General features: G+C 41.8%; 1 protein-coding gene across 1 annotated transcript; it reads left to right on the top strand.

Moving 5' to 3' along the window:
- The first annotated feature begins 1121 nt into the window (after positions 1-1121).
- Positions 1122-12388, top strand: foxo3a (forkhead box O3A). The gene is made up of 2 exons (XM_023420993.2): positions 1122-2908; positions 9039-12388. The coding sequence occupies exons 1-2, from the start codon at positions 2351-2353 to the stop codon at positions 10353-10355; spliced, it is 1875 nt and encodes a 624-aa protein (XP_023276761.1). The 5' UTR covers positions 1122-2350; the 3' UTR covers positions 10356-12388.
- The last annotated feature ends 298 nt before the right edge of the window (positions 12389-12686 follow it).

The following is a 12686-nucleotide window of genomic DNA, read 5'->3' as shown; positions in this document are numbered from 1 at the left end:
GGTTTTTTTTTTTTCATTTGCAGGATGAAAAGGAAACATCAAGCATGTAGCACAGGAAGTGTTTTAGTTCACATATTGCTTATATATTTTTATGCAGTTGTCTTCATAAATGAAACCAATAAGTGTTTTGGTGTGGGAGGTGGTTGATGTTTAACTGGTCGCCTGTTTACATGTGTGTATATATATATATATAGATATATATTTTTTATTTAAAACAATCAGCATTCGCTCTACAAATACAAAGATGAGACTGTGTGGGAAGTGAAAGCGAGAAAAAAACAAAACAAACTTCATCTCAGTTCATCTCCAGTACAAACACTAGTGTCATCTGTGCAGACAGTTGGTGCGATTTTATTTAGTGCAGTTTGAAGTTATTTTGCAAAAATTAAGTCTTGTTTGAATCCTAAAATCCAGGAACTTTAAACCCTGAAACCAATCCACTTTGTAGAGTGAAGTTAAGTTACATTCCTCTTGATCCGATGCTAAAGCTGACACGACAAGAGCAACAACCACCAGCGATGTAAAGTAGTGAGTTTGGTCAAGTAAGTTTTCCTCAGACTCGTAGATTTTTGGTTGAATAGTAGCAGTACTACTATTACTTCTGTTTTTGGAAAACTCTACTACTTCTTGCCCACTAGTTGTAGTATTAGTAGAAGTTATATAGTAGCTTGTTATCTCACTATGATTAAAATCAATATTATGATATTAATAAGGATATTTATTCCTTGTGTTGACATGTACACATTTATCTGTGTGTACACATACACTTTCAGTACAGTATATGTATATAATGTGTTAGTGCCTATGTTGGTATATATGTGTCTGTATTCACACTTAAACAGTTAAGACGATATATGATCATATCCTCATGATTCCATTTGGAAATCAATCAATCAATATACATAACATACTATTTCTTAGCCAATTACTCACTTTTTCAAATGAATTTTAATATGAGTAATTCAACTTTCACATCAGGTAAGTGTTTAAAATATGGCAGCTACCATTCGTGTTAAAACAATTGACATTTTTGTTTTGTATTAATTACTGACTATTTCATAGGCTGCTATATTATTTTACATTATTATATTGAATTATTACTGAGGTCATGCCCTTTTTAAAGGAATATTAGGGTATGTTGATTTTGTCATTTGATGACTTTTCGGGCCAACAAATGAATAATTACAGAAAGGATTCAGTATTTATCCTCTAGAATATTTTTCTGAGCAACGTGCGGATAGAAAATGTAATTTTAAAGTTTTACAGATGGTTGTCTCATCAAAATTGAATGGCCTCAGTATTTCTAACACCCTGGTGTTGGTCCAGGCTTCAGGGCAGTGTTGCACAGAATCCTCAACAATACAGGTAAGTACTGGAACTGTTACTTCAACTTAATTAATTAAATATTTAAATTCAATAGGACCGATACAAGACCGAGGACAGTGATGTCACTGCTGAGCGGACATGTCCACACTGTCTCTTTAATTTCAGTGCAGTCCAGGGGGCAGGATCGTGTTTTTTCCCCCCCCTTCCCTTGGACTCGGAGCGTTTGCGCCAACCACAGCAGCAGCAGATTGAATGAAGTGTCTTCGCAGGCTGCTGCTGGCCACACGGAGGACACCGTGCTGGGCTGTTCAAGATGACACAGATCTACAGCCAGAATGCATTATCTTTTTTAGTTGTTGAAATGGCGGTTTTGTGCCTCGCCACATTTCTCTAGAAGTCCTAATTTTTTTTTTGTTTGTTTTTTTAATTTTTTTTTTTTAAATAAGCTGCAGGGCCTTGAGAAACCAATCTCCGCCTTGATGGTATCTGGACAGCAGCGCACTGCTCAGGCGACTGGCAGCTCTCTGCACGGATGATAAAGGACTTGGGAAAGGAAATAGTCAAGATGGCAGCTGTGTACGGAATGATAAAGCTGATGTGCTGACATTAGATGAAGTCATTTTCATTTTCTTCTGGCATGCACGTCGCAGGATCGCGGTGCAGGACGCGGGCGCTTAGTAAAGGAACGCCGTTTGGATTCCTCCAAGACTCTCCGCGGACTCTTCCTATCTTTAACTCCACATTTCGCGAAATTGCAATGTATGTTGGTCAGGGTGTGGGCTGTGCATGAGAAAAGGCAATGTTTTGTTAATGCTGGTCAGCCTGATCCGCTGTGTGTGCCGCGGATAAACGCCTTGCAGGAGGACAGATAGACAGACACGTGCTGGGACTGGGCTGCAGGCTGGACATTTGCATATCGTGCATAGTAAATAAAGTGTCCCTGAAGCCTGAACACAACATTGATGGAATGCGACCCGAGTGATTTTATAACCCTTTGTGCAACGAACGAGATATTGCGATTAACATGGCTGAGGCGCCGCGCATCGGCGACGAGCCTCCCTTAAACGTTGAGATAGATCCGGATTTCGAGCCTCAGAAGCGGCCACGGTCCTGCACTTGGCCCCTGCCCCGACCGGAGTCTGGTGCGGGCAAACCCGGGACAAATGACACTGACGTAATCCCTGAAGAAGAGGATGATGAGGGCGGCAGCACGGGGAGCGGCGCTGCTCAGAAAGCCAGCTGTGGTGTTATTAAAGCCCGGGAGCCGAGCAGCAGCAGAAGCTCCATCTCCCAGCCCGTGGAGGTCCAGCGCGGCCCCTGCAAGGAGGAGGCCGCCGACGGCTCGCCTTCCTCCGCGCATAACCCCGCCGCGGCTCTGGGCGGCTCTGCCTCCCAGCAGCTGAGGAAGTCCTCCGCCCGCAGGAACGCCTGGGGCAACTACTCCTATGCAGACCTCATTACCCAAGCCATCGAGAGCTCCCCCGAGAAAAGGCTGACCTTGTCCCAGATCTATGACTGGATGGTGAGGTCTGTGCCATATTTCAAGGACAAAGGCGACAGCAATAGCTCTGCTGGCTGGAAGGTGAGCGGTGACATGCTGGTGCTGTCATCATAACAAAGACCATACTGTGGTCATGTAAAGACACAATGCACACAGCTATAGTTAATGTAGAGATGGAGGAGCAGGGTACAAACAGTGGCTGTGTTGTTTGCAGACACCACCACATACAGGATGAATTTCAGGTTATATTTTTAGCTTTATTATTATCAGGTATATTTGGTTGTCAGAGATAATCAGCAGGGAATTGGGAACTGTGTGGCTGCCTGACAGACACATGGTGTTAAATGACTTATGACCCAAGCTGCTGTCAAAATACAAGACTACAGTTGTAATAGAAGGTGCATCAAATTACACGCATTATTACTTTTGCACCTAAAGGAAAAAAAAAAAAAATCAAAGTGCACACTAATCCAGGAAAAACAAAGTAGTGGGTATGAAAGTCGAGACACGGAACAGGCAATGCAAAGTTAATTTCACTTTCAGACAAACTGGTCACACTGTTACACAGGGGCTTCATACAAGCTTCAGTGGGGCCCTGTTTGCTTCTGTTTGATTTTAAGGATTAGTACAGGCCTGGAAAACCAATTCATCTGTCATGGAATCAAGTCTGATGAAAGCTTTGAGCTTTGCAGGATTTAGATTGGAGGGGGGGTTAGAAAAACTCTGGAAATAGGTTTGTAATCCCGCACAACTGTGGATGTGGGATGCAGGCCGATTCCAGGGAGTTTCTTCATGAAGAAATTACAGTAACAGTGAAGATTGTGCTTTTTAAAAAAAGAAAAAGAAAAGAAAAGAAAAACCTTGTCACGTTGCTTTGGCATGTTCAGAATTAGGATATAAAACATGAGCAATCTGTATGAAAACCAAATTGATGCTAATAACTGATTAATCTGCACAGAATCAGCTGGTTAGTTAATTCTTTAGATTAATGGAGGTCAGTTTTCATTCATGCTCGGATGCTCATTTGCCACCAGATGCGTTCGGTGGCTGCAGACAGACAGCGGCTTGCAGAGGAAAGGGTTAATGTCAGGGTTTCAGAAGAGCTGACATCAGCATTTCCTAGGAGATGCTTTGTAGCTGTGTGACATTCAGCTATCAGCTTAAGGTTGGTCATCTGCAAGAGGGGACTGTGTGCAAAAATGTTCTCAGCTGGACTGTGGGGTTGTAAATCCAGAGCTGTCACACGTCTCACTCCCATTAAAAAAAAAACACACACAAAAAAAAACCAGGATAACGCCACATTCAATGACTGGCTTCTTCTGTAGCTCCAACATGAGGATAGTTTTTTTTTTTTTTTTTTTTTTTCCCTCATTGTTGTGGATCCAAACTAAATATTTAGCTTCCTCTATATGGATGACCAGGCAGCGGCTCAGCCCTGCTGTGTGCCACACTGTCTTTTCATGTGGCCCGGGCACAAGAATCAATCAGCTGACTATAAATTATGTAGGTCAATGTGTAGCAGTGTGAGAGAAGCTCAGTGTTTCTCTTTGGATCTGGCTCTGTCTAAACTGGCGTTGCTCCAGTCCCCGTTCAGACCGAGGCATTGCTCAAAGGGTATTGCAGCAGTGCTGTGACTGTGTGGGGGAGGGGAAGGCAGGAGTTTGCTCTTTGTGATTTTATTTGATTTTATGCCGTGCGGCTCATACTGTATGGACCTGTGCAGCAATCAGAAAATTTAACTCTTTTCTAAAGCTCAATGGATACAATTATGTCCACTGGCTGTTTGTTTTAAGGAGCAGGGCTGGTAGTTTTACCTCCTACATGGCCGCACATTCCTTCTAAAAATTCAGGAAATAACAGGAATGTTGTGTTTTGCACACAGTCCAGATTACTGTATATCTTGAACCATAGCAAGGTCCCTACAGTACATCATGTCATTTATTCAAAATCAGCAGCACTGTAATTAAAGAACAGCCTTTGCGAAGCTTTAAAACCAACTTTCTGTTGCATATGTAAGACTGGATTGATTGGTGTGGTACATTATGATGTTATATATTATGATATTATACTGAACTGTGCTATGTTGCAAGATGTAACAGCTATTTTATCCATCAGCTTTAATACAGAACAATCCAGCACAGCAACACTGCAATTTATGTCCCTGTAAATGAGCACAGAGTTGAATCAAAACCTCTCTGACAGCCTCAACCAAACATGAAGTGTCACTAAGGTTTATTTATTTATTGCAGGGCTGTTGTATTCAATTGCATTAGGTTGAACAGGACAGGTGTTGCTGTTATTGTGTTCACTCTCTGTAGGTCATGGGCATTTGTCTTTTAGCATGTGTGCGCTAAGGGTGTACATCCCCTAATGACACGTGGTAGTATCAAATATCTTGCTTGTTGTTAGTTTAAAGCGTTTCTGAAGAAATACATCTACAAGCGAAACCTTGTTTATTTTGATTCGTCAGCGCTTACCCAATACAGATGAATCAACGTGTTAAGACGGTTGGGAATTGTTTCTTTATCTTTATCAATGTCATGAAATTCACAGTTTCTACATAACTTACAGTCAGTCAGTCATGGTGAGCCAGTAGCAACATTTCTGTGCCTCTATAAAATGTCAGAAAATTGCAAAAAAAAAAAAAAAAAAATGGCCGCCCTAGAGTTAAAAGCGATGCTGTACCTTCAGATTTGGGAGCACTTTAGACTTCCTACATTTAAGCTGCATTTGAGTGAAATAAGGCAACAAATTCAATCACAAGCTGGATCTCTATTGTACAATCTGACATAATTAGATTAGTAGGAAATCTAGTAAATTTATTAAAAGCAAAATGTCAAATATTGGTCAAATTGCTTTTAGGGGGAAATTAAAATCATAGATAGATCATTAAAATGGAACTGATGATGTTTTTCTTGGCACACAACCTTTGTTCAACCTCTCATACTTGTTTTTAAAAAGCCAAATCTAACACTGGCAAAGTGGTGTTAAAAGCATCCATGTTTTGAAGAATGACTATTCTCCAATATATTCTTTTGTTGCAAGGTAATTGCCTTAAGTCACTGCCGCACTGGCGTCAGTGGAAACGCTCCATTTGGACCTAGAGATGTTTCCTCAGCAAGCAAGTGCTGTTGAATTTTGCTTCACTGCAGCAGCAGCTTGTCTGTTCTTATACTCTTATATCCAGTTTATATCCACTTGTCTTAAGGGAGATTTATGCAGATTTTAGAGTAAGATTCTTCCATCAGGCTCATTTATCAACCTTTTAGAGAACGTGAAAATACTAAAATCACCCATATCCTCCCTATAGTCCCAGATGCTGGCAAAAGAAAGATGAAAGAGATCAAAACTCAACACTGTGAGTTGATTCCCTGTGTGTTTTTATTAACACCTGCACTGCTGTGACATTTCCAGTTCTCTCTTCATCTTTTTGGCACTCTTCATCAAACAATCAGAGATTTATCTACTTTTAATTATGAGCATAGCTTTCCCGTTATAAACTCAGCTAATGGAAATGGATACGTGCCAGCTGAAGTGGGAGGAAATGTGCAGGGTTTGGCCAAAGCCCAACACGGCAGCAGGAATGAAAGGATAAGGTGAAATTCTATATTTTTCTCATTGTTATCAATGAATTGATCCTATACTCACAACTACTGTTTTTGTATCCCAAGCCTGATACATGGGTGACATGCTCTATCATTATGATCAACATACACACTATTACATATTAATCCACATTGAAAAATAGTCCCAACAAATGCACTCTCTACTCCCGTTGAAGTAATATTTCCTAAAAACGACAGTGTCCAGCTGTTTTTAGATTAACTATGTATTTGTGACATGTTTCTAAAGGAATGCCTTGATCAATACCACTCTCATGTTGCTACTGTTAGCAGCTAGCTAGCTTAGTTTAGCACAAACAAGATATCATGTGTTAATTAATGAGCTTTGGTAGGTGGATACTGTTTCCTTTGGGCAGTATCCGGCTAGCTGTTTCCCTCTCCTTCTAGTCTTTATGCTAAGCTAAGCTAAACAGCTGCTGGCTACAGCAACAAATGAACTTGGAGCTGAGTGCCACAGTGTGAGGAAGTCAGAGTACTGAAAGATGAGCTAGCACTTGGTTGTTTTTGGTCATTTTCTGGGATTTGACAATAAAACCCCCCTTATCCTTTGAAGTCTGTAATTTAGCCCACACAGGAGATCATTGGTTAATTCTGAATGATTGATAAAAGCCAGCAGCAAAGCCAGCTGAAAAACAGAAAAGTAATGAGGTACCTGAGTCACATGTGCTGCGTTGTTGATGAAAGTGTTTGCTGGTTGGCCCAATCCTTTAATTGGCTTTGAGCGAGGGCTTTGCTGTAAGTTTGATGTCAGCGGGTCATTCCATTGACTCATTGCATTTAGAGGAAAACTGTGGCCAACACTCATTTGTGATCTTTTAGTCATCACAAAGCTGGAGATCAACTGCCTCCACAGCTGCCTCCACAGGTCCACATTATTTGGGCAGACTTGTGTAGCTTTAGTTTGTTTGTGCTGTGCTTGTTTAGTGTTTGATTAGTTTAATCTTCTGAGAGATGGATTTAAATAGGACCTCGGTTTACTCAAGTTAATTCAAGCTTAAGAGAATTATGCTGGACCCTCTCCCAGTGAAGTTGGCCTTTGGGCTGCAGAGGTCAATGCAGAGTTTCTCCTTACTTACTACAGTGAGTCTTAGTGTGGGCCAGCCGTGCAGGCTCCAGCTGTTTGATTTTGTACATGGTTGGGAACATCTCCAGGGAAATCCTGTAGACCTTTCCGAGCAGCCAGAAATAGGTCACAGTGTGAGGTGCAAAGAAAAAGTGTCTCTTAGAAGACACTGCAGTGTTGGAATTGTTCACAGTACTTGGTTTTAATAGTTGGTTTAATGACATGATTTTTCTCTTGAGGGAGGAAGAAGGCACACAGCACAAGTATAAATCCTCATTTTCATAGTTTTCATCATCCTTTTCTACTTTAATAATGACGCTTCACTAATCAAGATAATTATTGAGATCTGGCAACGTTGTGGCACTGCTAAAAAGAAATCCAACAGGGCAATAAAATGAGCAGTCAGACGATCAGATAGCTCCTAAACAAATTCTGGTTAGCTGTATTAGCATTCCCCAGAAAACCACAAGCTCCATTCAATAACTGTCCAGCTTTTGATCATCATCAGCTAGATGATAGATACTTTTCCTACATCGACTTGCAGATGTTCAAACTTGGACTTCTCTGAGGACTTTAAGGACTTGTTAGCTTAAACGGGAAAAGACTGAAAGTTCATTTCAGTCTAAGGTTCATTCAAATTGAAACATCTATAACTAACGTGTTGAGGGACATTGTGTGTTATGATTGAAAGCTCCAGAATAGTACTAAATGGACCCTGTAGTGATAACTGGTTTCCATAGTCAGTTTTAAGCTGTCTTCATCAGGTTCATCTTTGACCTACCATACGTGTCGTTATTGTGCGTGCTGTGTCTTTGGTGTTGTTGCTTTCAGTTTTACCTCCGCTTGCAGTAGTTGAGATGATCTGGCACAAATACAACCTGCCTGACCGTCTTGTGTCTCTTGCCCTGTTAGACTTCATCAAAGCAATGTCGTCATGTTCCCAGATCTCAGCAATTTCTTTACTGACTACAATGTTATCTAAACTTTTGATGACCAAAGCTGTGAAAATAACACCCATGTGCTTAAATGGATACTGTAGCAATTTAGTACTGTTCTTGAATAAAGTTGGGGGCTTGAACGGTCAAAACTGATGCAACAGAAACCAAGAAACTCTGACTTTCATTCTATAGTACAGGTTCCTACAATTCCAGTAATGCAATCAATCACATGTTTTCATCAGACCCTAACTGCCTGGTAGGCGGCCACATTTTTCAGAGGCTTTTTGTTAAATTTTGTTGTCTCAAAGTCCAAGCCTGGATGATGACATCATCAAAGTTATTTTCCCAGACTTGACAAAGCTCCTCCAAAACCACAGAACAGTTTATACAATTAGTTTTACAGGACAGGCTGAGTAGTTTTCCTCATGACTCATAACTGCCTTTTGTGTAAAAACCCATGTATTTCTCCTTTAAAATCATTAATATGTGGTACCATATTTTTTAAAGTGCTTTAGAAATCATGTTTTGACATACATTTTAAAAATATGAACATGCATTTAATTTTTTTAAATCCATTTTCATTGCAGAATTCCATCCGACACAATCTGTCCCTCCACAGTCGTTTTGTGAAAGTCCAGAATGAAGGGACAGGGAAAAGTTCCTGGTGGATGGTCAACCCAGAAGGTGGGAAAGGAGGCAAAGCTCCTCGACGACGTGCTGTATCCATGGATAACAGTAAGTACATCAAAGGAGCCCGAGGGCGCGCCACCAAGAAGAAAGCCTCACTGCAGGCCGCTCAAGATGGCAGCTCTGAGAGCTCCTCAAGCCTCTCCAAATGGACAGGAAGCCCCACTTCCCGCAGCAGTGATGAGCTAGACGCCTGGACAGACTTCCGCTCCCGGACCAATTCCAATGCCAGCACACTCAGCGGTCGTCTGTCCCCGATCCTGGCCAACCTGGAGCTGGATGAGGTGCCTGATGATGACTCTCCCCTCTCCCCGATGCTGTACTCCAGTCCCAGCAGCATGTCCCCGTCCACGGGGCCCACAGGGCTCTCTGACCTGGCAGGTACCATGAACCTCAACGATGGACTCTCTGACAACCTGATGGACGACCTTTTAGACAATATCAGCCTGACAGCATCCCAGCAGCCTCCTCCTGGAGAGGAAGACAACGGAGCAAACGGTCAGGGGAGCTCAGTGTTTACCTTCAGCTGCTCAGGAAGCAGTCTGGGTAGCCCCTCTGGCAGCTACGGGCCGAACCCCCTTTTCAGCCCGCCGTCCATCACGAGCCTGCGGCAGTCCCCCATGCAGACCATTCAGGAGAACAAGCAGACCACCTTCTCCTGCATCTCGCACTTCAGCGACCACCAGACCCTGCAGGACCTGCTCAGTCTGGACTCCCACAGCCACAGCAATGTCATGCTCACCCAGTCCGACCCGCTGATGTCGCAGGCCAGCACCGCTATTGCCCTGCAAAACTCCCGCCGAAACGCCATGCTGCTGCGCAAAGACCACATGTTGGTGAACCACACCAGTGCAGGTCAGGCCCAAAGCTCTTCAGTGCCTGGTTGGCAAGCTGGCTTGTCAACCTCTGACAACGACGCCAGTCACGCCGACACCAAGCAGCCGCCGCACCTGAAGTCTCCCAGCAAGAACGCCTCTATGCAGCTCGGCTCTGGCTTGTCCGGCCAGGACCGCTTTCCTGCCGATCTGGACCTCGACGTGTTCAATGGCAGCCTGGAGTGCGACATGGACTCCATCATCCGCAATGAACTGATGGACGCAGATTGCCTGGACCTCAGCTTCGACTCTTGCCTCACCTCCGCCCAGAACGCCAACAGGAATTCAGGAAGCTTTGCGAGCTCAAAACAGACCTCGCCTCAAAGCTGGGTCCCAAGCTGAGAAGCTCTGTCAGAGCGCAGCATGATTAAAAAAAGAGAAGTGGGGAAAATGTAAATTTGGTTTCATTGTCCTGCATTGTGCAAGTAGAAGGAAGGAAGTATGTAAAAGTGTATTCATGTAGTATTTTTTTTTTCCATTCTGTTCAATGTGAGGCATTAAGTTGGGTACTGTATTTTAAGTGTCTGAGACACACAATAGTGTCTTCACAGTGGAAAAAGAAAATTCTTTAAAAAGATCAATGCCTGGGCGGTGTGAACAACAGTACTGACTGGAAGTACAGGACGTTTTGTTAAAACTAAATGAAAAGCATCAACTCGTGTTAGTCTCAGGGAATCACTCGTATCACAAAGTGATACATGAAACTGAAGATGAATTATTATCTTTTCACCCTGCTTTCTCCTCTTTCACACCCTTTCATACCTAAACCAACATTTTTGCCAAACCAGCTGTCAGCCTGTTGTTGGGGTGACAGCCTGTTTACAGAAACAAGCTGCAGAGAATGTTACATTATTACGTTCCAGTGGAGGATACTTGACAAGCGTTTGTTTTTTTTTTTTTGTTGTTTTTGGTTTTTTAAAGTTTCTTTCAGAGACGTAGCCTAAATGGACTAAAAGATTTAAAACAAATGTTAATGAAAAGCTTTTTTTTTTTTCCCCATTGATGCACCAAGTCATGCACCAAATATCAATCTGTAGAGGTTAATATGTTATCAAGATGTGAACTGATCTACATTGTGTGGTTTTTGTATGTAATGTTTTATTTTTATTTAGCAAATTTTACCCTGTGATTTTAGTGACATTACTGTGAATTCTGTTCCTTCAGAAGAGGTGCATTACTGAAGTCTTGATGATATGGTGTTTCTGCTGCAGATCCCTTTTCACCATCTTCCCGCCTCCCCTTGTCCTCCTCTTCCTCCTCTTCCACTTACTGCAATATTGGAAGTACTGTTCAGTATACAGAGTCTAGGACAGAATTAAGGCCATGATTTCGCTCTAGTTGACACCATTTACATTAGTGAACACTTAGGACTATTTGGATTAAAGAAACCACACTCCACAGCACTCGACTACAATATTTTGGAGTTTGTTAATTTTTGAAGGAGTTCTTGGTGCTATAAATAAGAAGATAGCAGGGAGTGGCTGCAGACGGACCGTCAGTAGTCGCCTCCCGTTTTGTTATCAGCACTACAGCAGGTGCTGGGGAATATAGTGTTTCTAACCCTGTGAGAGGAGGATGTGTAGTATCTTAGAGCCATTTTTGTCATTTGAGAAAGGAGCAACCACAGTATTTTAAATATTGCCAAAATATTTCTGCATTTAAATAAGTGGAAATAAGAGGATATACAGTGTATAAATATTAGGAGCCAGTGCTATAAGGGCAAAAAAAAAAAATCGACATCAGCACAGTTTTTGTAGGACCAGCAGGAGGTTACTTTTTTGTGAGTTTGTCTCCTTGCTAAATTGAACTCTATCATTTTAAAATTTGTTTTATTAATTTAATTTTCTTATTGTGATCCTGCATGTTTTACCCCATGTATACTGGGTTAGAGCTGTGTAAAAGCACTTTTATGTTAACGGTTTGTCGCCTATATTTTGACCACCTCAGTTGGGTATTGATCAGGACAGACGGCAAACGGATCAATGAAATTGGTGTCCTCGATTAGAGTTATTGAGAAAAATTCTTAATGTTACACACTCTTACAGTTAACTGACATTAATGTGACAGAAATATTTAACCCCTATGGCTGAATTTTTGATTTAGGAAAAATAAATTCTGCACAAATGTGCTTCCAAATATGGTTTCGTAGCTTCATTTCATCCTCAAAATAAAAGAATACTGACTTGAAGCTTTTTTTTTTTTTTTTCCTACATTAATTTTGAGTAACACTCACTGCCAATATCCATTCTCCATTTCTTCCTATTGTTCCTACAAAAAAAAGAGACATCAAGTTGACATTGTCAGTTGTAATTCCAATTCCTATCTTGGTTGTATCAGAGATGGTGCATGTAAATAAAGCTTAAAGAACCACTGAATATCTGTTGGAGTTTTTGATCTACCTTTCTTTTTGTATTTCTGTCCCTAGAGGAATTGCACAGCTGCAGACTTGACTCTGCAGGCGCTGTGGAGGTGATTTGCTATTGGATAATCACATCATGAGCTAAGCACCAATCGTACACTGTATCCAAGAAGAATGGACCTGCTCAAAGTCAAGGTTTTTGAATGCAGGAGCAGTGATTGCTGAGGTATGTGCTGCTCAACAACTGCTCTGCTGTGCATAATTTATCATTAATATTCTGTATATTACACGTGACTGTTGCTGTGGTAAGTATG

The sequence above is a fragment of the Seriola lalandi genome, unplaced genomic scaffold (genome assembly GCF_002814215.2).
Source record: "Seriola lalandi dorsalis isolate HSWRI2012SDOR001 ecotype SW California unplaced genomic scaffold, Sedor1 jcf7180002054660, whole genome shotgun sequence".
Classification (NCBI taxonomy): Eukaryota; Metazoa; Chordata; class Actinopteri; order Carangiformes; family Carangidae; genus Seriola; species Seriola lalandi.
This window is presented reverse-complemented; position numbering and strand designations above follow the sequence as displayed.

Coding starts and splice junctions, on each gene's coding strand:
- foxo3a (XM_023420993.2), top strand. CDS start 2,351: ATGGCTGAGGCGCCGCGCATCGGCGACGAGCCTCCCTTAAACGTTGAG. Junction 2,909..9,038: donor ATAGCTCTGCTGGCTGGAAG/GTGAGCGGTGAC, acceptor TTTTCATTGCAG/AATTCCATCCGACACAATCT.